This window comes from Labrus bergylta, chromosome 13 (genome assembly GCF_963930695.1).
Source record: "Labrus bergylta chromosome 13, fLabBer1.1, whole genome shotgun sequence".
Lineage (NCBI taxonomy): Eukaryota > Metazoa > Chordata > Actinopteri > Labriformes > Labridae > Labrus > Labrus bergylta.
Genome location: NC_089207.1, coordinates 27,018,814 through 27,046,806, shown reverse-complemented (window position 1 = coordinate 27,046,806; position 27,993 = coordinate 27,018,814). Strand labels below are relative to the sequence as shown.

The following is a 27,993-nucleotide window of genomic DNA, read 5'->3' as shown; positions in this document are numbered from 1 at the left end:
GCTGTCCAGGGTTTGGAATTCCAACATGGCAGAGGCTGTGGTCAGTCTTCCCCTCACTAACTTGGACTGGTTTCAAATAGCGAGCCGCCTATAGCTTAACCTTCCAGCCCACCAGACACTCACGCTGCACACTATTACGGGATCGATGATGCTATAAAGCGTGGCGCTGTCCTGTCACCTCCACAGGTAAGTCTTATTATTCTGTCCATCAGTGGTGTTGACAATTAGAAAGAGAGAAACGGAGCGAGGCTGTAGAGAGAGAGACTGTGCCGCGCGTCACGGAGCTGCAGCGCAGTATGTGAGCAGTTATTCCGCATTTCCCGAGCTTTACCCACTTGTCATCGCTTTAATGAAGACTGAATACATGCAACCAAGTTCCGGGAGATGTTTGAATATACAGCTGGAAGCAGTCTCTTAAAGAACTTTGCTGCAACGGGAAGTTTTTGCATGTCAGTCTGAATAAAAACTTGCCGCGATATCCGCAGGCGGGAGGCTAATAGATGACTTGTCATTGCTGCTCTTAGTGTGGACAACTGCTGGCAAGTAATCTATTTAAAAGTAAAAGGGAGGAGGCTGGTGGTGGGGGGCATCACGCTGCTCTAGCCCCTTCCTCTAATAGGCGGCGTGAAGAATGTGTGTTTTATGTCATCCACAGTCTCTCTCACATGCTTCCTCTCCTCTTGTTCCAACTCGCGTAAAGAAGTGACAGGCTGCAGCCGTGAACGTGTGTGGCTACATATCGCGTTCTCCATCCCACGGCATTTTCCCCTTTCTCTTTGATTTATTTTAATTTTTTTCAAAAATGTTACCCGCATGTTTATCCGTAATTAAATGTCCTAAATGATCAGCCGAGGAAAGAGCAAGGGAGCGTGCGTTTTTTTAAACTTGTGAAATCCGATAGCAGAGGGGAAAGTGTAATGAGAAGCAACCTTTGGAATTCCTCCTCGTGAAAATTCCGATTCTGCCTTTTTTCCCCCCCTCTCCTCTTGTTTTTAGGCTTGAAGACATGATCACTAGCACCAGTATTTATGGTACGTTCATTTTGGAATTATCACTAATATTGTTGTTTTTATTTGTCATATTTGAAAAGAGGGTGTACTTGCAGGGATGTGTTTTGTTTGTGCATGTTTGGCTCTTTTGCAAAAGTTGACTTATTTTGTTTTATGATAAAAAAAATAATGGTCAATGAAAGTGTAAAGATAAAGGCCCATTATAATTCTTATCATCCAAGTTGCACTACTAGTTAGTTTCAAATAATCTGGTGAAGGTGACACAGTTTCCTAATTTTTATTCACTTTTTCTATTATTTACATTCTGTATGCAGCTTCACCTTTGCTTTCAAATTGCACTGCTTTCAAAATATTTGCATGCAAACCCAATAATCTGATTATTTCCATAACAGATGATAATTTAACATTTTTGCAATCAAATTTAAGCACACTTACACAAAACAGCCTTCTGTGTTTAGACAGCTGAACAAGTTTTTATTTAAATTCAACATTTGCCCCTGAGGAAATTTCCAGAAGATGTTATCAAGACAGCTAAATAAAAACATTTTTTAAATTGAAATTCAAGAGAAGGTTTTAGATCAGAATTTGTGGTCATCTTAAATTTAAAAAAAAAAGAGCTGCTGCTGTTTTTATGAAATTTAATTGAACAGTTCAAATTCATCTTTTTGATCAATAATTGCCCAAATGAAAAAAACAAAAACATTTAGAGGTTAAAGTAGTAGAAAATCACACTTTAGTGAGTTAAGAATATTTTCATTTTAAAGGCATCACTCTGACTTCAGGAAATCTCGCACCTGGTCTTATTTGAAGTTTCATTTAAGAATATCCTGGTTTTCTATCTAGTTGTTGCCCTCTATAACACCACAGCCTCAGAAACAACATGAATCATAAAGATGCTGTCTGACACTTGAGTAGTAAATGTACCTGAGCACTAGAACAGAGTGTCAGGAGAAGTAACAAGTTGTGTGCTGCTGTCTCTCTCTTTTTTGCAAACACTTTGCCCTCAGTGAACCTTTCTAACCTGCACAGAACAATCCACTTAATTGTGTCCACACATTTCATTTGCATGTTTTGCTTGGAGAGGAAATTAACATCATCAGCAGTGAGCTGAAGTATGTTTTCATTCCTCTTCAAAAACTAACAGCATCGCAGCATCCGTCACTCAGGGGGGGGGAAAAAATAAATGTACATTACAGTCACGTTCATTATGTTGGAGTGTTTGGTTGTAATGTGTTTTTGTAAAGTGGGTATTAACTGAGGAAGTCTGAGTTTTATGTGTTTCATATTTAGCCCTCCATCATGCCTGTGTGGGTATTTTTATTAGGACATAGCTTAGATTTGAGCTCGGATAAGGATATGAACTGGATTGCAAATAATTGGCATTAACGATTTATATTTAATTGATTGCAGATTTCATGTCCTAGCTATGATAGTGAAAAAAATCTATTGTGAACTCCTCAAAAATCAAAATGCGTGCATTATAATATGCAAGAAATTGTAAAGGAAATAATGCATTCTGAGTCAATTTATTCTGAAAAATGACAAAAATCCTCACAGAGAAGTCAGTCGTCTTTTGTCAATGCATTTGTCAAAGCATTCCCTCTCAGACCTTTTATCTTAAATATCCTAATTATGAAATAAGCCTCACAAGGAGTCCATGTCTGGTCTCCTGCAGCGTGTGAGGTGATTCTTGCAGGTCCTTGTTTAACCCCACACACCTCCGCTGTGCATGGAAAAGCAGCTGACAGCTCTGTTTATTTCTGACAGGAGAGCACTTATGATAGCTATCTAAGCTGTTGCCTGACACCAAATCACTGCGCCCAATTTGACGACAGAAGCTGACCCCGCCTGTTTTCATCACCCCTCTTTACCGGGGTGTCACACATGTTCACACTTTTTAAGAGTGGTTGTAAATAATGACAAGAAGTTGTGTGATGGAGACTAAATAATTGCACCCACTGTTTTTGGCCAGTTATGCAACTACATAGATGTAGCCTAGATGCTATTTTTTGTTTAGTTTTCTCAAAGTGGGAGAGGAATTGTTTACTTTTGCGACAATCTGCACAGGTTTCCTCTTTACGGCATAGTTAGTTCCCGTTCTTTTTTTATACAGTCAAAAATATTTGGAGAAAAAGAATTTCAAAGTACCTCTAAAATTATAGATTAAAAATGTTTCCAAGATTAAATGCATCTTATTTTTATTTTTGTGCACAGATTTTTCATAAACCAAGTAAGGATTCTGTTAATGTTTATGTTTAACATGGTTAGAGCTTTAAAATTGTACACTATATTTGTATGTTATTCTTAATTATCTGACAAGTTTTCATAATCTAATTTAGCACAAATGCTAACAAAAACAAATCTGCTACATGCGTCTGAAATGAATTCTCACTTCTCACAAGTGTCTGTATGAAAAAATGCAGCGGCTTTAACTGATCCATCCACAACCTGAAGTGTGAAACACTACGAGAGCTGATCGCTTAAATTGACAGCCTGATTTAAGAGCGTTACTACAGGGAAAATGTGCTTATGACAGGTCCACTTCTTTCTTTATGTGCACTAATGATGACAATTAAAGGCTGCTCCTGAATACCCTGAGCCGCTTCTGTGTAAACACCCCCTGGGATGTCTGCACTGCTGCTGTAAATTGATGAAATACTCATCTTTACTGATGGATCAATTTGTCTTCAACTACAAAAAGAATCCCACCCAGCCCCCTTTGACTGTGCTGTGTGAGATCAGTGCAGGATTGTCATCTTGAGCAAATATGTTAAGTGGAGTCTTTTTATTTTTCATATAAAAGTGAGGGAGTCCCCCAATGGAGGAAAAAGACGCTTAGCAGAAGGGACAAAAAAAAATCTGTCTTTTAAGTATTCTACGTGTTCCTCCCTCCCTTCCTTCTTTTTCTTCCCCTCTGTCTGTTCGTCTTGTATTCACATCTCTGTCGTTTCCCTCATGGCAGCCTGCTATGTTATCTTTGTGTGTTTTCTCTCTCTGCACTGACAATTCCTGCACTGATCTAAGTTAGACTGCATTAAAAAGTGGAGGCAGCTGTCTGTTGCTATACTGAGGGACGTGTTTGCTCTACTGCAAAGATGAAGGTCCATGAATCCTTGACATCCTCCCTTTTTCTCCCCCTCCTCCTCCTCCTCCTCCTACCATCTCATTTAGACACAGCGACTGTCTGCTCAGACTTGTTTTTTTTTTCTTCTTCTTTTCCTCTGAGTGACAGCATATGGCATAGACATTTTCTAAAATGCATGTGCCTACCACTGGCTGCTTGTACTTACCCTTCACATGTCTGCTAGGTACAGGCCCGCCGTGTTATTTCCTCCTCTAAACCAAACAAATAGTCACCGACACATCGTCTCTGGATTTTTAAAAAGAACACAGATTCCATAGAAGGAACCAAGTGGATATTTAGTCTTCTATTTCTCCATAGATTATTCTGGTAGTGCAGCATTTATTTAACATGTACATCCTTTTTAAAGGATCTGTGCATGTGATGTGTGCATGCTCTGTTTGCATGTGTGCAGATTTGTTTCTTGTTGTGCATGCTTTTTTTTTTTAATAATAAGCATTTATTTTCTCAGACAGAAAGCCTCGCTTTCTCTATCCTTTTTAAGAAACATATCCTTCACACATACATTCTATATGTTATTATGTGCCATACATTAATGCACAGGGGGCTTAAAGGGCTTATAGGCTTCACTTAATGACTGATTATAACAGAAACATGTTCATAAGTCATGTTTTATGGCAGCTTTATTCAGGCCAAAGCATATCATTTACCGCCTTAAACTCCTTGTTCTCCTCCCTTTCCAACACACTGAAACAGGCTTTGTTTCATCTGAGGTGTCTCTGCACTCACAAGGAGACAAGGCAGCAGCACAGCCTGTGGGGGATTGGCTAGAATAGACAATCCCCAGGTGTACTAAACTAGGTTTAGCACTAAGGCTTTTAATCTGGACTTGTAGGAGATTCATGTGCATTCATAGATTTGCCTCGGTAATTATCATACCCCCAGTGGCTGCCGGAGAGAGACATTTGCCTAAATCACTGATGTCCTCATTACACTGTTTACATTTTAATTAGACATGCTGAAGTCTGGATTTTAGTTCTAAGTGGACAAAGATTCGGGAGATGTTTCTATATTTAGTTTTAGCAAAGAAATCAGGACGCCTGGATTGTTGCCTGGTTGTAAATTTACGTCTCTCAGTAGTATGTGCATCAAGCCAAATTTTTTTTTTACCACAGTTCTTGTCTTGTTTAAAACGCTAGCCTTGTCTGTCTCTACATCCCTTCACAGTCATTTATATTTATGTATTGTAGGCTTATTTGTAGGTTGCCTATAATTGGAGATGCAGAAAACAGCTCTTCTATTTATTTTTTTAGGTTTTATGAACATTAAGACATTATGCCATGTTGTAAAATTCAGTCTTCAACAAAATTATTTACTGTTTTTTTTTCATGCAGTGAATAATTCCCCTCAAGGACCCACTTTTCAGAATACAGATACTTTGAGGCGTCATTGTGTGCCTGAGTTCTGTTGCTTATCATTGAATAACCTTGGTGAAGAGGTGTTTTTTCCCTGTCCTCCTTCCAAGGTGTTTTTTTTTATTGCATGCTGTTGCGGAGTTTCATATTGTGAGAGAAGAGGCGAGTGTTTCACAAGGGGATATAAGAGAACACCGCATAGTTTTCTGTATTGAAATTCTTCTTCTTATTCTAAAACAGCGCCTCGCTAATGTGGCAATCAAGGCCAAAAACTGATGGAGCGTTTTAACACTTCCTTTAAAAGTACATTTAAGGTTTGTTTGATATGTCGTTTTTTAAAATTTAAATTTCTAAATTTGCCTTGACCTGTACTTATCAGGACGACCTCTTCAATTATGAGAACACCAAGAGTGAGTGATCCAAGATTCTTTGATTCTACAAGCATGAAGCTGGCTCCAAATTTAATAAGAGATAAAAAATATGAAACTGTTCGAAGAAAAATAGAATCTGAATCTTAGGCTTTAAGCTATTTTATATTGGCTCAGTATGACAATGTAATAAGGATATAATTTATGAACTGAAGTTTTTGAGTGACTATTTGTGAATTCAATAGTTGTAGAAATGTGCTTTGAACATAAAAGTTCATCTTTGGACTGCTCTCCAATGTCCCATACATCACATCCCATCCTAAAGGATTTAAATTGATATATTCGAGACAATTAGCTCAAACGGTGATCAGACAAGATGGGAGGTTTTTTTTTTAAACTCAGCGATTCATTCATCCTCCGTGGAGTCGGGTGGCTGACAGGTTGGCACGGGGCCAGGTGCTGGCAGAGGGAGACTTGAGTGCCAGGGACGGGAGAGGGTGGGCTGAGGTCTGATGATGCCTGATGGTGTGGAGAGTGGAGGGGGGGGGGGAGTACTAGCGGAGGGGAAGAGGAGAAGGGGATGGAGGGGTGGTGCCATAGAGGTTTAAGGTGTCAGGCTGCAGCAGCGCAGCGGGTGTCTGCAGTGACACTGAGCAGAGCGGCATGCACAGACATGAGGGAGTACGATTGGATATTTGGGGGTTAGCCAGGGATGTTATATTGTTGTTCTAGTCACTAGCTTATCAAGGTGGAATTTGCTGTGTTAGTTAAGGGCCTACACAACAAACCTTTGTTTTCCTCAATGCTGCTAGAATCAAGGTGAACCTGTGAGCTCTTTGCAGAATTTATATAATATGAAAGAAAAACAACTTTTTTCTCTCTCCTTATTTCTGCAGGATTATCACATGTAGACAATTCAAATTCAAGTCCCTGTTTTCCCTCCTTCCAACAACTGGAGTCTCACTTGCACGCTGTTAAGTGAAAAGTCACTAGAAGCCTCCCTTGCCTAGCGGGTGGCCTATTTGACAGTCACTCTAAGAGTCCACACGGAATTAGATTAATTTAAATCAGAAAAATAAGAGTGCAAGAAAAAAAAAAACGAGGAAAAAAAAAACGAGGAAAAAAAAAAACGATTGCTCAATAGTTCAGCATGATCGCAGAGCTTTATGAGGGCTGACACTTCTTTTGTGTTCATTATCAGGAAATCACCTCAGGGAGTCTTGTTGACTTTGCATGCTCTAAAATAGCAGGAACAGTGGACTGCCCCGCGTTCGCTTGCTCACTTCCACCTTCGGTATCTTGGGAGGAAAGGTGGAAACACCAAAACCGAGGGATTCTTTTTGCTGAGAAAAGCTAAACATAGTTTTAACACTCGTTCAAAATCATGCTATTTATCCTGTGGTGCTGCATCGACCCCGGGCTCTACTTTGACCCTCTGCCCTTTGGGTGCATGTCTTCCCTACTTTCAATTCCCCGTAATTCCTTTTACTCCTCACTCTCTTTTGGAATAAAAGAAGGCAAAAAAAACCCATCTTAATAGAGCTCTTATTGTGTTAAAAAAAAAGCTGCAGTTCCAATGCACTTAAGAACTGAATCTGAAAAAAGAAGTTGAAGCCAGCTCATTTGGAGCCTCAGTCTGTTTGTGTCCTGTGGTGATATAACAACTGAAAGTTAACTTTTATTGTTGTACTTTTACCCTTCTACTCTCTTTGTTTAAAGGGAAATGTATAAGCATGATTTCATTGTTGGCATAACTAGGACTTCAACAGTTTATAGCAGCATTTTTGTACTGTACAGAACAATAGCGGATTCATTTACTGGGAGCGTGATGTTCCTGCCGTCCAAACCCTGACTGCTCTGCCTCTCCCACATCTTTAAATGGATCCCATGAGCCTCAGCTCTGTTGTTTCCATTATTCATTTTCCAAACTTCCATGTAGCATGTAGAGGCTAGAGGGGTGAAAAATAATTTTGCGTCTGCTAAAAGAAAAGAAAAAAAAATGATGTAGAGCAAAGTCACTGCTTTATGCAAAGTGTGCCTGCCTTGGGAGCATGTGAGTATACTGTAGGAGGAGTGAGCGCCTGGGCGAGGGATGGGCTGGTATATGTGTTTGTGTATGTGTGTATCTGCGTGTCCCTGTCAGTCTGTCAGCTAAGGCCCCTAATGTGGCTCCCTAGAGGTACCTGGGGGAGACCCATCTAGCACCCAGTCAGCCTCTGCTGGCGGCCAAGTGGTGACAACGGGTTCCCACAGAGAGAGGAAGTGTCATAGTATGTATGTAAACTAGTGACAGATGACTGGAGACATGTGGCCTGTAGACACCGAGGTCTGAAAGTAAAGCAGTTTTTTGCCTCTTCCACTTCCCTTTTTTCCTGTCTTCCCACTCGAGACTTCAGAGAGCGAGCATCAGACTCCGGAATACATTGACAACAAGTCAAAGACGTGAATAAAACGGATGCAAATCATTTGGCATGAAAAGACAAATGCAATGCGAAAAGGTTTTATTTGCCCTTTGAAAATAGCTGCAGCTAAAGGAGTGAAGAGTTTTGTGTGTGTGTGTGTGTGTGTGTGTGTGTGTGTGTGTGTGTGCAGAGCTTCAGGCAGCTTTTCTAGGCCACAGGTCATGTGGGTCAGTGTTACACTCCCTGCAGCCTCACTTCAACCCTCGGTCTGGAAATAGAACATGCAACGTCACCCAGCCAGGAGGGAGGTAGATTCCAGACCTCAGTGGCCACGGGCTGCACATGTGGAATCTGCTCGTGTAGTTGACCCCAAATGTTTGAAACCCAGAATGCTCCCAGTAGGATATTGTTTTTTTTTTTTTTCATGGATACCCAAATGAGCGAGGCTGTGCGAACTGCTGTGTACAAAGTGAAACCAGCATACTTAAGACTCTTCACTGTCGGGCTGTGAGCGATTCATCAAGGGACCATGCTGTAGCCAGAGGCAGATTTATTAAACAGTATGCACACAACCTGTAAGAGACGATAAACATAACAAATGAACTGAGCAGTTGTTGGTTTTTTTTTGTATTGAATATTTCAGCCAGCAGCAGGCCGTTTGCCTGCTTCTCTCTTTCATTGAAACGGACGGAGGGCTGGCACATGGAGGATAGACATTCAACCTAAGAACAGTGAGGAATCGAGCAAGATTCATTTTTTGAGATGTCAAACACGCCTTGCAAACATCAGCCGCGAAGCACTTCTTCCATTAGGCTTTATTCTATTTCAGCAGCGAAAAATATTTTTTCCGCTTAAAAGCTGAGGTGAAAATCCAAACAGTGATGGCCATAAATAAGTTTGTTTTGTAAAACAGTTTTTAATAAAGAGCATGCAGTAAAAACCTGGCTGATGAAAACAATAGCAATACATAATCCAAACAAAATGAATCATTATTGTTTTACTCATTTAAACTAATGAACCTAGAAAGACAGGCAGGGAATCAATAACTTGACAGGGGTCAAGTAGAGGTCAACCACCAGCGCTAAAATGATAACCTAATTGGAAATTAATATTATAACTTAAAGTGTACATTCTGCAACTTGGTTACCTCTACCAAAGAAAACATTTAGTTCACGTTTAGATTTGTATTTTTTTAGCTTTTAAATTCTGAACGTAGGAAATCTAAACTGCTGCATTCAAATGTGGATTCAGCATTTTCTTTTTCTTCTTTTTTATTTTTGTGGTGTTTTGTTGCTGCAGTTTGGCACAGGATTAATGTATTCAACATTTGATAAAGAGTTGGAGAGCATATACATATGAATTTAGATATGAAGATAGTAGACTCACTTCTTGACCTAAAACATTGGCAGACAGTAAAAGACAAACTAATGATCGTGAGCACCTGGCCCTTTTCCTAATATGTGCCATCTGAGAGCAGACTGTGTGTCCAAATGAAACCTCCTGCTCCTGCTTTCTGTCCAGGGAAGTACAAATCTATCAGCACAGATGAGTTCGTGCTCCATCAAACATATCTGTGCCAAACTGTTTATTGTGAGCTCCAAAAGTGCTATTGTGCCATTCTGTAGTCACATTTTAGCATTGGCTGACCCCAGGTTGTGTATATTGATGAGTGGGATTTGTTTCCTAATAGAATTGTGTCTAATTAATTAGCTTTTAATTGGTTGAACTCTGAACATGGAAATGCTGCAGAATGCAGAACAATGATGACTTTAAAGAGCGTACAGAGCTGCAGATTGAGGTCAGGTGCTGTACATCAGGATGTTTATTCTTATTTCTGCTTCGTGCTGAAAAGATTCACTGCCTTTAAATGTACTGAGGAACAGATTAATAACACAAGAAAGGTGTTAATTTCACAAAGAGAATCAAGATATATTTGAATTGCTTCGTCCTAAATTTCTATTAATTATCTCATTTAATTTCCACTATTGCTTTGAGCCACAGATTAACCTTATTTCCTTCATTTTATGATCTATTAAGGACAACTGAGGAGTAGTTTCCATCGCACGGCCCTTCTTGATTTCTTGCCTCATTTCTATCAAAGTGCTGAACTCTTTGAAGGCTGACTTGCTCTCATCCACCTTGCTTCACACGCTTTCTGTATAAACTCCGACAGCTCTCATTCCAATCCTCTGCTGCTTTTACAAATCACACTGATGCAACTGCAGCGCTGCCCTGCTGCAACATGCATACAAGAGATTGTATACAAGTTGTATTCAAATGAATTCAAAAGATTAATATCTGTACCTGATAACATTTAGTAGCATTTAATTTAATTATGAGTCTTACTTTCTCTTTTTAAACCAATAGCGACCACAGACAGCTCCTTTATTGGATAAGTGTGGAGAGGCGGAGCTTTCATGAACACCTCTGTACTGATGATATTGACTGTGGCTATTAATGTTGATATTGATGATGATGTTTCATCAAAAGTCAGATTTGTGGCACCCAGCATGCATCCGACTTGGCTACATCTGTAGAATATGTCCCGGGGATGAGATGTAAAGTATTGTAACATGTTCGATATGCTTTTCAAAGTAAAATTATTTTATTGAAGTTATTGAAGTCTTTTGCTAAGTTGCTTAGCTTAATCATGGGTCCCCTTCTAAACTTTCTAAGAAAGTAGACCATTAATCACATTTATGTATTGTATGCTATATGTCTATATTTAAAAACATCAGGTTATCTGCGATACTTATTCTTGTGCCTTCCTCACTGACTGTAGAGAATCGATCCGTATGATATTTTTAAAAGCAAGACATTTTAACTGTATGTAGTTTATGGTCTTAATTTGGACTTTGAATTAGTTTAAAATGGTGAACTATGAACGTGAATCTGTTCATTTTAAGCTTGGTGCTGAGCTTTGAGCCAGCTCATTTTTAGTGTGGACTTGTACAACACTGTCTGTCTGTCTGTCTCCTTCTCGACTCAATAATGGACATGATCTGTTTGTGCACAGCCCCCTATAGTACATGATCCACGTCTCAACATGCTGTGAATGACACCATGGTGAGATGTGACTCTGAGCAGGTAATAAATATAAGTGCAGCACAGTGAGGATGTGTGTCTGTGTGTCCTAATCTTTATTGTCATTTATGTTTTAAACAGCTAATGAAGGCGATTCAGAATCCTTGAAGTTAGAAAGTGAGATCTAATCAGATGTAATGATCGGGGATGAATTTGGAAATACCATTTAACAAGTGATGAGTGCAGGTATACATCATACAGCGAGTGTGTGTGTGTGTGTGTGTGTGTGTGTGTATGGGGGGGGGAGTTATAAGAATAATCCAAATTCAAATAAGGAATGGGTATTCAAAAACGGTATTTCTTGGAGTTACGTGGTCGGTCAGTTCTGATAGTACCATTTAGCTCATGTGTAAATGGTGCTTCTTTGGTGTTTAATGTTAATAGTCTGTCTTATTTAATGCAAGGCCTTCCATAAGCACTGGCTGTCTGCCAGACAGCAGACTATTCATGCTATCACAGCCTGCTTCTTTTTCAAAGATTTGATTTTTCTCCTTTTTATGCCTTCATTTGAGTGACAGGAAATTTGATAGAGTCTAAAAACAGGGAGGGATAGAGAGAGAGAGAGAGAGAGTAATGACATGTAGGAAAGGAAATCTAAAGACACCAAATTTGTCTTTCTAAATTATGAGGGCTTTAAGCTTTAACTAGTTAGCTGCGATTATTTAAGATTTGAAATTATTGCGCTCATATTTTTATATCGCGATTAATCACATGCTATTTTGTGGTTAAGCCTCTGCAGTGTCCCCCTGTAATCACAGTGATGGAAAAGGAAGATACTGCTGCATCTTTGAATGCCTCATTTCACTTTAAAAACTCTCAGACAGCTTAGTTAACGAGTCAAAAGTAATATCCACCTTATGACGTCAAATATTTCACTTTGTTAGCGTTCCTTTTGACTGTTTTTATTTAGTTTTTGATATGCAACGAGTTCCTTTTTTATGGTTCACCTTCAATCTACCAGAAGGTCCTTACTTAACTTCAAAATAAAAGCAGGGTTGAATTCAAAAAGCAAGTAAAGTACTCTCAGCTTAAGACAAAACTTCAAAATAAAAGCCTATCACTTTTTATTTTTCAAATGCTAAATAATTGAATTTAAAACATGTTATTAAAATTTGGTTAATCACCATTAACTTGTGAAATGTAGGGATTAATCACGAGTAAATGTAATCGTTTGACAGGCCTGTAAATTAAACAAAAAATGCGTCTTCATTTCTGCAACAAATCAGTTTCATCATTTGATTTATATTGACTGTGACATGTTTGAACAATGATTAATTGTTGCATCAATCAAAGACTTCTGATTGCAATGTTTTTTGGTTTACATGAATGTAAGTTCTATTAGATTCCTCGTGAAACCAAACTTTCTTCTAAAAGTGAAAATCTGGAAACCAGCTCCTCGGTTCTGTCCTGAAGATTCCACCTTAGCTCTTAGAAGCCATTGTTTGCCAGTGGGCGAACCAATCTCCTCTACAGCTCTTTCCTTGTAAAAGTTCGCCTTTATGGCTTCACTACTTCACTTCAGTAACTTTATTACAGTATAGCTGAGAGATTTCTATTTCATATTGACCTAAGATTGCTTCAGTTGTCTCATTTCACCTTTTGCCTGGCCTGTGTTGGAGAAAGTGACCTTCTTTGAGACTTGCAGTCGATAGCAGAGAATGCTTCAACAGAAGAGCTGCCGGTGGTTGCAGGCAAACATCCCTCTTCCTTGTTCACTTGCTTATTTTCAATTTAAGTTCAATTTAAACTTGTAATCAGTTTATTGGGTGGGAAATAATAAATCGAACAGATAACTCTGGCTTCGCTTGTGCACGTTTAAAAATTCTTCTCAAATCTACTCATTGAGATGCACTAGAGTTCAACCTTTTTAAAAATTTCTGTGAAACTTAATACAATTGGTCCTTTTTTAAAATGGATAAAATGTTGGCTCTGCCATTAATCAGAAAAGATCTCTAAGCAGCATTGTGTTTTGTGATCACAGAACTTGTTTGTGGGGTCAAAATCACTTACTGGTAGCATCTAATAAACAGGAATGTTCGTATATTTCTGCCAACACTTCTTTGTTAGAATCATTCTTAACAGAGCTGCGTCTCTCAGAAAGGTTGACGACATGCCACTGGCTATATAGCGATCTGTTTGGTATTAAAAAATATGCCTTTGTTGTGTGTTTTCATTCGAGATCAGAAGGTGAAAAATTAGATTTTTTTTTACAATGTAATTTCCTTTGTGTCTCTACCAGGTTAACATGGCTGTAAAGTGTAATGGCTGCACATGTGAAGTAATCACAGTTGTGAATCGGACCAGTGAACAAGATGATCTGTTAATTTTCAAGGGGGGGGGGGGGGGGTTGGCCTGTTGGTTTGTTGCTTCTGCTGCCTTAGAGTCAAAATGAAAATGTGTATAAAAAAAGAAAATCCTGAAAATCCCACCAAATTTTCTTTTTTTTTGTGTGCCTCTTTGATCATCTTCCTTGGGGTAACAGGACTTTTGGGAATGAAGATGTTAGCGAGAAGCTTTTGGTCAATGAGCCTTCATGTAGCGAGGTCACTATCGGCCTCTCTTCTCTTTTGAAGTGTGTAAGTGATCCCCTGAGAGGCAGAGCAGCCAAGTTCACAGAGGCTGGAAAAAAAAAACACACTACCTCTACTGTACAAGTTTCACCAAGTGCTCCAATTCAATGACTTTTATTCTTTTAACGAACAAGCCATTTGAGTCTTCGTCAGAATTATGCACTACAGAACACTCTGAAGCCTCCTATAATTGTCTTACTTCTATTCAGTGTACAAGTTCTCCTTGTGTTTGGAGAGCTGTTAGTTTAGCATGTGTGTGTGTGGATTTAGCTGTACTTATGGTAGTAATGGAAGACGTAGCCTCGGGGGCCTCTTGGCCTGAAGAGTCCTGCTTTAATTAGCATCAGTGAGACAGAGAAATGATGGCTCAGAGAATCCCTCAACCTCCACTTTTTACTGTATAACAGAGAAATACGAGAAAAACACACTCGCCTCAACACGCTTCATCACTGGGTCAATCCAAATCTCACAGGACTATAGGATGTCCAGTTTTTATGACACATTCAAGTCTAACATCTCTGTAAACGTGCTGAAAATCACTGTAAAGTTTGCTGTACACAGTGTGTCGTCCACCACACAGATGTTAACATCTTTAGCAAATATTTTCCTCGTCTCATCTCATTTCTAAAAAACAAGCATTTAGACTTCTATGAATGATCGTACTGTGTACCAAACGGTTAGACAATTTGGAAGAAAGCCTTTTTATTTTTTACATGCAGGGGACTCCAGACTGCATGCATAGTGGTCAGTTCACTGACGATTGATTATGATATCAGATAGACTGTTATTGTGGATAAGTCATGGAAATCTAAATAACTGTTTCCATCAAACATGAAAGTGGCAGCACTGCTTGATTCAGGAAATATGACTATCATCGCACATCCTGCGATGTGACTGAATTACAGTCAATGAATTACAATTTGAAAAAAAAAAATCCAATAACGTATTTTGGCAGCTAAATTTGCAATGATGCCTGAGTGTTAACATCCTCTTGATACGTCTCAGATTAATTATTGAAATCATTAACAGCAAAGTATTTCATTCAGTTACATGCTCTGACAGCAGCTTTAGATTTATATACTGTACTTATCACGTGTCAAACTGACTGGATCAGGTTTCTCCACTATCTTGTGTAACATAAGGATGCTGCAAGAGTACTGTACCTCTGTACTGCAGATAAGACTGCTTTTATGTAGGATTTTTTTGATTATTATTTAGAGGTGAAACCACTGGCAGTGAATCATCTTCTTGGAAACGAGGCCGTTTCTAATACAATTACAATACGAGTCTGAACAGAAACAATCAATCAACAGTTTAGTGGCTGAACAGATTTCACTTTGTGAAATGTGGAACTGCCAAACAGCTGCAGAAACCATCCTTCACTTCTTTTTAAACCACTTCAAGAAAACTTGCCGGCACAGAGTAGATGGGTTAACGTAAACTTTCTATGCATGAAGACGAAGCTCCCTTATTGAGTTAGCAGTTATAAGGACTTCAGTGTTTTCTTATCAAGATCAGGAACACAAATGTTGGACTTCCTAATAAGTGATGAAAACAGTGATATAGCACACATACGTCTTTATGAAACATAACAAAGATTGGCAAAAAATCTTGTAAAAACTGTAATTATAAGATATTAATGTTATTAGTGAATAATATTATTGATTAACACGCTTAATCGAGCAACTGTTTGTCAGAGGTTACATGTCTGCATACATTTCCATAAGAACAATATATTGTAAATGTCATGTATTATACGATGAGCATGTTCATTTATACATTCATGCTTCAATGGCTCCATGACACCAAAAGTAGTTTGGATCAGAACTTTTATTTTATTCATTTTAAAGTGTGGGATTTATCGTATCATATATGCTGATCATATCCTTGACATGCACAAGTCGTGTGATGAAATCATCCTGCTGTCTTTTAAACACTAATTATATCGCTCACTCTGAATCTTTTCTATTGGAATTGTTAACAAAACCACTTGTGAGTGCTGAAAAAAATCCTTCGTCTGATACTGATCCAGTGGCAGTGATGACAAGTGTAGAATACAAATACAAGGGGTGCCGGATAGCCTAGCAGTTGTGACACACGCCTCATGTATAGAGATGCTATAGTCGTCGTCGCAGCAGCCATGAGTTCAGATCTGACCTCAGCCCTTTGCTGCATGTCATCCTCCACTCTTTTCTCCCAACATTTCCTATCTCTCTTTCACTGTCTTATCCATTAAAGGCAAAAATGCAAATACAGAATGAATCAATAATCTTCAAATGGTCTTGTTTTTATATATATATATATATATATATATATATATATATATATATATATATATATATATATATACATAAACAAGACCATCTATATATAAACAAGACCATCTATATACCATATATACATATACATATACATATATATATATATATATTTATATATATATATATATACACACACACACACACACACACACACACACACACAGTATGTTTACGCTTACAAATATAAATCCCCCCCATTTGTGAAGAAATTAGTGGCTGGACTTCTCCCCCAATATGAAATATGAATTTCACGCCCTGCCCTGTCAGACAACCAACACTGCTATTCACTGGCACCTGCGTTTAGTAATGCATGTGTTGAGGAGAGAGAGAGAGAGAGAGAGAGAGAGAGAGAGATAAAAAAAAAAGGCATGTGAGGGTTGACAATGATGTAAACATCATTGTCAATTTATGTGGGATTTCCCATATCACGAGAGTCAGACAATGCTGGAATGGAATATTTTGTGCTCGATTCCAACAATTCCCTGCCCAAAGTCAAGTCCTGAGGCAGTGCTTTGTGACGTAAAATCCCATCCTGCTTTCTTTTATGAGTCAAACATATCAGTCATTGTGAATCTTTGCTGAGGAAAATAAAAAAAGGCTTTGTTTTAGGAGCTTTAAATCGTAAATTGACACCTATACCCTGCTGCAGTTGATACAGGCTTTGAAAATAATGTTTATGACGATGGTCTCATTTGCTTTGAACAGTAGCTATTAAGGAGGAAAATATATTAGTTTTAGTCTTTTTTATAACCAGCAGCAGTAGCTTTGAGTAAAATATATCCCACATATAGTTACAGCTTCACTATGCTTCTTGTTTATCAGATACATAATGAGCCACTTTCTCTCATTGTTCAACCAAGAATGCATTTTTTGTGTTGTCTATCATTTTAATCTAATCTGATGCATTCTTTATCAATACACTCATTATTGATGTCTTATATGTGATCATTTGAAGATGGAAGTGGTGTACCATTTTTCACTTATAGAAGATCAGATCAGTAGATCCTCCAAATGTCACTGAAAACAGTTCTTTGGCTGACAGACAGATCAAATACAATGCACATAATCTGAGTTAATGTTTGTACAGTCATTTTGGATCTAAGATTGGTAAAGGATCCAGTGGCATCTGTGGTCTTTTGTAGCATGGAGACGTGTAGTAATTTGCTGCCATGGGTGGTCAGGCTGAAATGTATGGGCAGCAGCCCCCGAAAAGACAGTGACTGAGGGAGGCATATCTTTTCTAAATGAGGGGTTAAATGGCACCCTGCCATCTAAAGATTGGAATTACTGCCACATGGAGCTCTAAATTGAGTTTAAATAGTCCTAACTTGATATGTGAGATGAATGGAACTCTGAAGCCGTACCGATTACCATTTCACATTGTACGAGAATGTTTCGCCCCTCCCACACTTAGAATATGTGCTGCTGAATTTGAATATGAATATGAGCTTGTTTTTATTTATAAATGCAATTACTGTGTGTCTGCAATATTTGCACGCTTGTCAAGTGGAGCAGCTTGTGTTTGCAGAAAAAAAAAGAAGCAAAAGCTCCAATAATTATGTTTACGTCCAGCGATGAAAATCCCAGGGTTGTAATGATCAGTAATTATAAATACTTTTCAGCATGTCTGCGGCCTCAGTTGGGACTGTTGTGGGGTGTGAAGTGTAGAGTTTGTGCAGTTTAATTATGACATTGTACATGACTAAATGTACCAGTCTGCTTTGGCTTGGCAAAACACTTCCAGAGCATAATCACGTTCAAGCCTGACTTTAAAGAGCTCATTACAGTTAGTTTTCTAAAGAGCGGCTTATTAAACACAGTTACCTAATAGGCATCTTTGGTGGTGCAAATTGGTAAAAATGGTAATGAGTCTGATTAGGCCACATTTCAATTACGACAGCTTTCACTTCTCTCTTCCCTCAACCCTCCCACCTTCCCCTCCCCCGAACTGAAAAAAAGGGGAAGGAAAGTCCAGCTCTTTATGCTTGGGAATCCTCCTGGAAGGCATTTTTTCCTCCCTCTTGCTCTCTCTCTCTCTCTCGCACACTCATGAACACACAAAAAGGGAGGTGGGGGGTTGGGGGGGGGAGAAAACGGCTCTGCCACCTCTGTGTTTCCTTTCAGCAGCACAGTAATGAATAGAGAACTGTGCAAGCGGCGGTCCAATTTACGCACTGGGAAATTGGATGGACAGAGTCGGAGGCCCATTCTTGTTTGCTTAAAAACGGGCCCAGGCTACCAGATTAATAGTTCCCAAAAAGGTCAGCATCTTCTGTTTCATTGCTGATCACTGAACCAGAAATTAAACACTGTGTTGTAGCATAACACCATAGCAGCACATGTCAAAAGGATTTTTAGCGCCAACAGATATAAAAAGTATATAACACACATCAGATAAGAATTAGATAAATGCCAGCCCAAAAAGATAATTTCCCTATATTACCATCATCTTAAATTCACCGTAGAGGATTACTCAGATCCATGAATTGACAATCACAATAGTCCAAACAAAGGCTGTATTTGTTGGTGGCTGATTAGGGGAATCTGAGCCTGAGCCCTGAGGCGATCTGAAAACATTCCACTAATGGAGTGCTCTGTAATTATACCATTTCAAAGAAAGACAAAGGAACCTGTGGATGTTGTATTCGGATTTTTCCAGGCAGGTGGAATAAAGGACAACATTTAACGCTAATTTAAAAGTACAAAATCATTATGCTAATGCACTAATGCTAATGTGTGTGCACATGTGTGTCTATTTATGTGCTAGTGTTTGAATGCATATTTGTGTGTGGACGCATTTATTATCCATCCCATTACCTCTCTTAAGTAGGTCTCATTCTCGTACAAATATCTGAACCATTTTACACTTAAACACAATAACACAAATGGCAATTCAACCGTGTATGGCTTTTGTATAACACTAGAACTCTTTTGTTATTTAACATGGTTTAAAAATTGTATCTTTGTTTTTCTGCGTAGGTTGTGTATTAATAGAAAATACTTTTTTTACCTGTAGAAAGGAAGAAGCCTCGAAATCCAAAGGTTCAAGTTATTTTTGGTATAGAAAGTAAACGTCTGTTTTAAGCCTTGTTCTGTGTTTATGTAATCACCTTGGATGGTTTCCATTTTATAAAATACCTGATGCTCAGGGATCTCAAGTACACTTTGCAAGTAGCACTTCTTTGATTGTCCAAAGTGGCACATTGTTCAGAAAGGATAAGTAGTAAAAGAGGAAACTCACTCAATAAGCTGTTCGCAAATTCGTCATTGAAAGAAAACAAGACTTGAGTGTTAATGAACTCAAGTGAATGATTTGAAACAAAAAAAATACATTCTTATACTTGAACTGTGGTGTCAAGAAAAGCTGTGAATAGCAAGCAGAATTTTTTGGCAGACAAAGCATTAATTGCTATTTCCCAATGCTGGTTTTTGTATTTGGAGAGGATCATTTTTCTCTGCAGTATGTGGAAAGCACCATGTCTTTAGACGTTTGTTTAAAAGGTGTTTTAATGTACAGTAGATATGACATCAGGTGTGTTTCACAGGCTGTGCTGGAAAAATCACATTTCACCATAAGAGTCTTACCTTCACTTTGCAACCACCTACAGACCTAACACAAGAGCTGACCTAGAATATAGTGGGTGGCTCATACTTCATTGAATGCACATGGGTCTAAAGCAGCAGCCACTGAGACTTACCTGTGTTATTCTCAAGGGTGCCATTCATACATTATTCTATAGTTCATACAAAACTCAAGCAAATGGGGTTTTGATTTACATAACAGGCATCCTGTGTTTCTTTTAATTGTTGTAATCCTTGTTGTAGCCCCCTATGATAATATAATCTACTTTCATATTCTATTTTCTGTATGAACCGTTCTGTTCCAGCACAGTATGGCTACCATATTTGCCTGCCTGGGCTTTTTGCCTCCAACCCTTTTTCTTAATCATTAGCTTGGATGGTTGACAACCATGTGAGGCATAGCATGGATCCTTTTGACTAAAACCTTGTAAATTAACACAATTAGTGCAGCATCATCCTGCTAATTAGCTCCTGGTGTCTAGTGTGGCGGATGGGCAAATAGCTGGGAGGGAGTCAGAAGGGAATCTGCAAACACCGCATTTGTAATCTGCCTCTGGACAGTGGCTGTTTGCTGACTAAATCCTAAATTATAGACCTAGAGTAGAAAGTGTAGCAGTTTAGTGCCGGGCTAGCAAGGGCATGCACCATTTTAAAGACATGGGAAGTTTAGCTAAATCCATCACCTTTAATATGTTCTTGTAGCTTCTGATGAGATTAGTGTAGATTAAAGATGAATAATTTAAGTATTTCTGATTGTTTTGTGCTGTAAACCCTAATAGTGTGATTTATTTGGGGGTAAATTATCCAAGGATAATCCAAAACTGAGTTAAAGATGACAGCATGGTTAAAAACCTTTATTTCCAGATTGACTTTGGGGTTTTACATGATTATTTATGTCATTCAAACCCTTAAGGCCATACAGAGCGGTCGAGACAGGCTGTAGAGAAAAAGACAAGTGAAGCATGTTTTTTTTCCCCCTTCCCTCACTCTGTGGACTGGGAAGCAGTAGGCAGACTGAATGTGGATGTAATTCATGCTGGGCTGAGGGGTTTGTCTGATGAAAGCAACAGAGCGCTGCCAGGGAAGATTGCTTTGCTGCTCTCTTCCAAGCAGGTTTGAAACGGTCTCAGAATGCCTCAGATGAGGGTTGGATTATAGACTGACCTGCAATGTCTGTGTCATTCTGCACTGTGTTGGGTGGATTATACCACACTAACCAGGTGTTTGGACCGTCATGCTCATACTGACCGTGATATGTGCTCAGTTTGCATTGTCTGTTTATCATATTTGACTCATTTGGACAGAGTAATACACAGTGCATGATAAGAATTTTAAGAGAACATTTATCTTATTTTTTGTTTTTGTTTTCAAGAATTTTTACACCCAGTTCATGTATTAAGGGCTTTCTCACAATATAACTAATGTAGAATATTTACAAATATGATTTTACTATTACAATGCTGATTAACTGCTTGCTTTTACATGTCTTTTCCTTATGGGGGTATCTAGGTCTAAAGATGCAGTGGACCCCAGAGCACACACAATGGGCAGAACAACACTTTGACATCTCGTCCACCACCCGCTCCCCTGCACACAAAGTGGAGGCCTACCGGGGGCACTTACAGCGAACCTACCAGTATGCTTGGGCCAACGACGACATCTCCGCACTGACTGCCTCCAATCTGCTAAAGAAGTATGCAGAGAAGTACTCTGGGATCCTAGAGGGCCCACATGAAAGAGCCCTGCTGTGTTCCTACTCTGATAGCACCACCGGACTCATGAATGGACGAAAGTCAGAGAATGAATCCTGGCAGGAGGGGATTTACCCAATGAACTGTGCTCCAGATGTTATATCTGTGAGCAAAGCTGGAATGACAGCTGCCCTACCCCCTACAGATGTGTCTGCTAGCATAGGCAGCTCCCCAGGGGTGGCAAGCAGCTTGTCTGAGCCGAGTTATTCCAGCAGTAACTGTGGGAGCCACACAGCCACTACTCTCCACTCGGGCCTCTCCTCTCAGGAATATACTGCCAGCTACAATGGCTCCTACCTGCATTCTAGCTACAGCAGCCAGAGTACCCCAGCCCTCCCCTCCCCACACCCCTCGCCTTTGCACAGTGCTGGGCTCTTACAACCACCTCCCCCAACCTTAGTGCCGAGCTACAACACTGGGTCTCCAAACCTTCCCAACTACAATTATCCTCCAACAGGGTATCCTTCTCAGACTGCTGTTGGCCCTGGTTATAGCCCTGGGGGAGCACCCCCTCCTTCTGCTTATCTGCCGTCCGGCATTGCAGCTCCTACCCCAATCCCTCCTTCCACACTGCCTGGCTACACCTACCAGTCCCATAATCATACACCAATTGCACCAACACCTTTGAATGGCAGCACTTCCAACTCATTAAAACGAAAAGCTTTCTACATGAGTGGACATGGAGACATGGACTCCAGCTATGGTAATTTTAACTACAACCAACAGCGCTCTTCACAGAGTCCAATGTACAGAATAGCAGACAGCAGCCTCTCAGACTCAAACAGGGGCAATGGCTTTGATAGAAACCCTGAGGCTTCGTCTTTAGCGTTCAAGCCAACCAAGCAGCCAATTTCCTCTGAACAACAACGTAAATTTATGATACACTCCGGCAGAGCACTAACTCCTCCATCCTATGGATCAGCCAAAAACTCTGTGGGTGATCTCAGAACTGGTGAGTACAACAAGTTTGGATCCCCAATCATGAGCGAGCATACTGAAGAGCACAGACAGCACCTCTCCCACTCCTTAACAGGGCCTGACATTGGTTCGGCTACCTCCTCCATCCATGCTGCAGAAGAACAACTGAAAAACAGTGACTCCAACTTGGTGGAGATGGTGACTACAGAAATCCTTCAGCAGGGTCCTCCGGTGGACTGGAGTGACATTGCCGGTCTTGATATGGCCAAAGCATCTATCAAAGAGGAGATATTGTGGCCAATTCTAAGGCCAGATATGTTTAGTGGACTTGCCACATTACCTCGGAGCCTCCTTTTGTTTGGACCTCAGGGAACTGGTAGAACGCTTCTCGCCCACTGCATGGCCACCCAACTGGGCGCTGCTTTCTTGCGACTCAGCAGCTCAGCTCTGGTGACCAAGTGGCTCGGGGAAGGGGACAAGATCATCCAGGCTTCTTTTCTGGTGGCCCGTTGTCGCCAGCCAGCGATAGTGTTCATCAGAGAGGTGGACCTGCTGTTGTCAGCCCAGCTCAGCGAGGAGAGTCCAGTGAACCGCCTCAAGGCTGAACTCCTCATGCAGCTTGACAGTATCCTGACCTCTACTGAGGACCATATCCTCGTCGTCTGCTCCACCAACAAGCCTGAAGAGATCCCTGAGTCCCTACGGAGGTACTTTACCAAGCGACTGCTCATACCCTTGCCTGATGGGACGGCACGACACCAGATAATCAGCCAACAGCTCTCACAGCACAACTACTGTCTCAGTGACAAAGAGATGTCACTACTGGTTCAAAGGACAGAGGGCTTTTCAGGACTGGATGTGACCCAGCTGTGTCAAGAGGCTGTGGTAGGTCCTCTCCATGGTATTCCTGGAACGGACCTGTCAAGTATTCATCCCGCTCAGATGAGACCAGTCTCCTATCAAGACTTTGACAATGTGTTTTGCAAATTCCAGCCAAGCATATCACAGAAAGAACTTGACATGTACACGGAGTGGAATAAAATGTTTGGTTGTAATCAATAAAGGGGACCCATCTAACAAAATTTCTTACAAACAGTTGAGTACAAGTAAGTGTTAGTCTTTCAAGCAAAAAAAAAATATTAGTGGTTACATTAATATACCATATAAAGCAAAGGGATTGTGCTTTAAGGCTTTAAAAAGGAGATCGCGGTTTGGATATGAAAAATTGATAAAAAATGAAATGCTTTATATTGCAGTCCCTATGTACTCACTCAAACTCAAACCAGGGGAGAAGATGCCCCTGTTTTTGTATATACACATATATATAAATATAAATACATACTATTCTGCTGATCTTGAGATTTAGTTGCTATCAAGTGCCTGAGGTGGTGCTGTTTAAGTTTTGTTTTTAATTTCTTTTTGCCTCACAATCTCTGTTGGTGACATGTGCTAATATGAAAAAGCTTTAAAACGAGACAAAAAACTTGCTTTCTCTTTTCCATTAGAGCAGTGTTCTACGGCTGTGTCTGTTTTGTGCTCTTTGTGAACAGTGGTGGTTACTTTCAGATAAATGACATTTATTGACTTATTTACAGTTGGGCTTTATTAGCAAACACAGGTTTTATGTATGTGTTAATCCTTCAATAAAAGAACATCATCATACTTGGTTGCTGTAATAGCCTCTCCAGTGTGGATGAATAAAAAAAAACAAATATAACTTTACAATGTGACTTAAATTCAAACAATAAATGACACTGTTATTGCTGTTAAAATATTGTTACAGTAGGAAATCACATTTCCAAGTAAAACCCTACCATTATTTCTGTTGATGTTCTCCATTTGAAAACTCAGGAAAGTGATACTGATATGTATAGTACCTCATTAGCTTGTGTCAAACACTACAAGAGCATTTGGCTTGCATTTGAAATTCCATCAACAAACGTAAAAAGGCTATACAATACCTCAAAAAGCTCAAGATGAAATGTGAAGGTTCCTGCAATGAATGTATAAGAGTGATTCTACATTATGTACAAGACAAAAAAGTAATTTGTTTGGTTTTTTTTTTTACTTGCGATTGTGGTGATGCAAAGCTGAGAAAATTCAAAAAAGGTGCAGACAAACATCTCGGGGTTGAGGAAGACAACCGCCCAGAGCTATTTTTCATTCCATCCTGCTGCTGCTTTATCATTAATGAAACATAAGGATTATGTATAGCCTAAGTTCCTTTCTACCTCAGTTTGTTACTTATCTCTGAAAGACAAATTCAAGAAGACAGCAAAATGTCAGCACCTATTCTGCTCGTTTGATGATGAAACCTTTGGAGGGAACACCAAACTGTGTTTTGTTGTGTGCAAAATCTATTAGCTTTACATTGTGATGATAACTCCCAAGATTTCTAACCACATAATGCACTTAAAGGGGAATACCACTGAATATCAGGTTTGAGACACGTATGCCTTTGCCTTAGGACAATATGGTCTATATGAGCTTACACTCGGCGGTGAATATTGACTTCAATGCCTGTTTTTTCCCCTGTGATGTCAAAGAGAAAATCAAAGTGTGGTAGTATTTGCAGCAATGCAAAGTTAAGTTTTCCTGCCATTAAAACAATTCCATTATTAAATGTAAAGTTTACAGAGGGGTTCGTTTGAGTTTCAGGCTATAACTGTAACATTCATGAATTTAGTGGCATTCCTTTTTAAGAACATTTCTTGAAGGCTTGTCCAAAATGTTATTATCATACCCATGTTGTTGTTTTCACGTTTAAAGTGTTGTCTTTAAGTGCATATTAATCACCACTTGCTGCGATTAATCAGTACATTCTCATTCAGCATTTTGGCAACGAAATAAATCTGGACTGACAGCGGAATTGGCAAGTTAAAGTGTTATTGAATGTATTATGTCCTCAGAGCAGTAAGGAAAGCAAAGCACTCGCACAAAAAAATGCCCCTGAAGTAGAAAGTACTGTAGGTGTGTTATACTGCAGAGGCACTAAAAGGACCTTGTGTTTGTTTTTCAAAGGAGTTTCCTTCATCTTTGTTGCCTACTGAACATTTAGCAGTTCTGTGCTTTTTGTTTTCTTTTTCTTTTTCCAATTGTTGCTGTCCCTGGTTTGGTTTCATTGACATTTTTATATAATTTCTAAGTACGTACTCCAGTAAGAAGATTGGTTCCAGATCACATAAAAATAACAAGTGAAAGTTAAATCAACCCACTTGGATTAAAAAGGAAACATAATTCCATATGTTACATTTTAAACATTCACTAAAAAATGCATCTTCATGTAACTAATCGAAAACAGTATTTGAAATATGAAAGCTCATTCATGTTTTTTTAAAGAATGTTTTATTCTAGATTATATGGAAGTAAGTCCCTCCGATTAAAACTATACTAAGTCACCATTGTTGGATCACAAGCTTACATGGTACCACTTTACAAACTTAATGTTGGCTTCTTTGTTTTTATTTACGCTATGCAGAAATATTTTTGTTTCCGCTGTACACATTCACTTTAATCAATGGGTCCAATACTAAATCTTTTCTTACACAATAATGTAATAGCAAGGCTTAAATCCAAGTTCAAACATGACTCACATGTAGTTATACTTGATTTATTTTGATGGAGTTTTAAAAGACTGTTTTTACTGCTTTAAGTGGAGAAGTGTAGAAAAAGAGCAGAAAGCTTCAACAACTTCAGAGCTCCCCTCAAATATTGTGTCATCTATTTTTGCACTTTGAGGTGTTAATTGGTGGAAATGTTACTTGAAGCCAAAGTGGAAGAGCTTTCTTTTCAATGGGCTTAATTTTGTGCAGAAATTGTGAATTTCAGTGTCTTTAATTCAACAGTAAGAGCTGTGTCGAGTGGAATAGGGCAATTTTACAACACTCTCATTGGGCATTGTTAAGTTATTGTATCACATTGTGTAAAAAAAAAAAAAGAAGACTTCTCAATCTGTATTTAGTTTCAGTTTGATCCTGTATGAGTTTATGAACAGTCATCAGCCTCTGAATGGAGGACTAAGAAGAACACGGGTTGTCTGTTCATCTTTAAAATGCCAAAAACAGTCAGACAAACTCACATAAGATGTGATATTGAAGCATTGTACTTTAACAGCTCCTGTGACTATGACTGCTCATTTTAACAATTTATTTTGCTCATTGCAAGAATTTTTGACAAGAAGGCGAGAAGAAGCCACAAGTGCCATTAACCAGCGCAGAATGGACAAGTTTAAGAGGTCGACTGTTCGTGAACCTGCAGAGAGATAATTGTTAAAAAGGGGGAAATGTTCCACTCACATTAAGTAGTACTTGTAGTCACTCTGACAACAGGTCTTGACAATTTATTTGCTTTTCAAAAAAAGAAAATCTGCCTTACAGTACAGTGAAGCACAGTTTAATACGAGGCACATGGAAAAGAAGATACTTTTGTAATTCAACTAGATGGAGGAAAGGCTCACAGGATGTTTTCATATGTGTGAAACTGACAGATTAATTATGAGAGGGTGTCAATTTTACATTTGATCAATAAATGATCATTTATCAGAGCCCAGTGATGTCGGGGGGAAAAAATGGACGACAGTCATGAAACACTCGAGCAGAACCTCTAATAAGCACATGGAGTCTCACAGTGATGCCAACTTATTTTGTTTTTCTGGTTCTGTCAATACGGTTTTTTGTTATGAACAGCTTAAGGTTTTTGATGTAGATTTATTGTCTGGCATTCTTTATAACCATTTCTACCTCATTGCTACATATTGTACATGTAGTACTTATGTCCTGTCATTTTGAATGTCATGCATTTGTGGAAAAATGTAAAAAAAAATAATAAAAAAAATAAAAAAAACACTAAAAAAAGAGAAAAAAGAACATGCTTGCCCTTGAACCCGAGCAGTTTACCTCAAAAAGACTGTCTTTACACTGTCAAGTACAAATCACAGAAAAAAGAAGGCACCTTGAGGGCACATAAGAAGTTAATCTGCACATGTTGACCTACAGTTTATATACAATATCATGTTTTGATTCAGTTGTTGTGTGCTGCGTTGGTCTCCTACAAAAGGTCACCAATGCAAATCTCCATTTCCTAAATCGTAACAAATTGCTTTAACCCTTTGTTAACTGTTGTAGTGCGCATGTTAATGTGTTTATATGTGCACTTGCAAGTATGAAGGGAGAAGATTAAGAAATGAAAAATCTGAGTTTTTACTTTTCATACCCATGTACAGAGAATAAACTTGCACATAGCTGTACCTATTGTACATTTGCTAATGATATACAGCATACATACAAAAACTGCAGCCACATACATGTTAATATGTGTGTATGTATTGCCATACAGTACAGTCAATTTAAATGTATTTTGATTTCAAGGTACATAAAGGCTATTAAAATACTGAATAAAGATGTTTTCTTTTTTTTCCTGAAAACTGGATGCATTTTGTACTTTTACTTGATTAAATTTGCAATGGTGTGATTGATTTTGGCCTGTGCTATT

At 39.0% G+C, this 27,993-nt stretch overlaps 1 protein-coding gene across 2 annotated transcripts; it reads left to right on the top strand.

Annotated features, from left to right (window-relative positions):
- On the top strand, nt 1-27,976 carry fign (fidgetin). 2 transcript variants are annotated; one of them, XM_065962465.1, is made up of 3 exons: nt 1-186; nt 997-1,031; nt 21,344-27,976. In XM_065962465.1, the coding sequence occupies exons 2-3, from the start codon at nt 1,007-1,009 to the stop codon at nt 23,563-23,565; spliced, it is 2,247 nt and encodes a 748-aa protein (XP_065818537.1). In that variant the 5' UTR covers nt 1-186; nt 997-1,006; the 3' UTR covers nt 23,566-27,976. The 2 variants fall into 2 exon arrangements, with proteins under 2 accessions (XP_065818537.1, XP_029135231.1); XM_029279398.2 differs by lacking the exon at nt 1-186 and having other exon boundaries at nt 435-1,031.
- Nucleotides 27,977-27,993: the final 17 nt, after the last annotated feature.

Excerpts from the sequence above, each read along its gene's own strand:
- fign (XM_065962465.1), top strand. The coding sequence starts at position 1,007 with ATGATCACTAGCACCAGTATTTATG. Across the intron at positions 1,032-21,343 it reads CACTAGCACCAGTATTTATG|GTCTAAAGATGCAGTGGACC; the intron begins GTACGTTCATTT and ends GGGGGTATCTAG.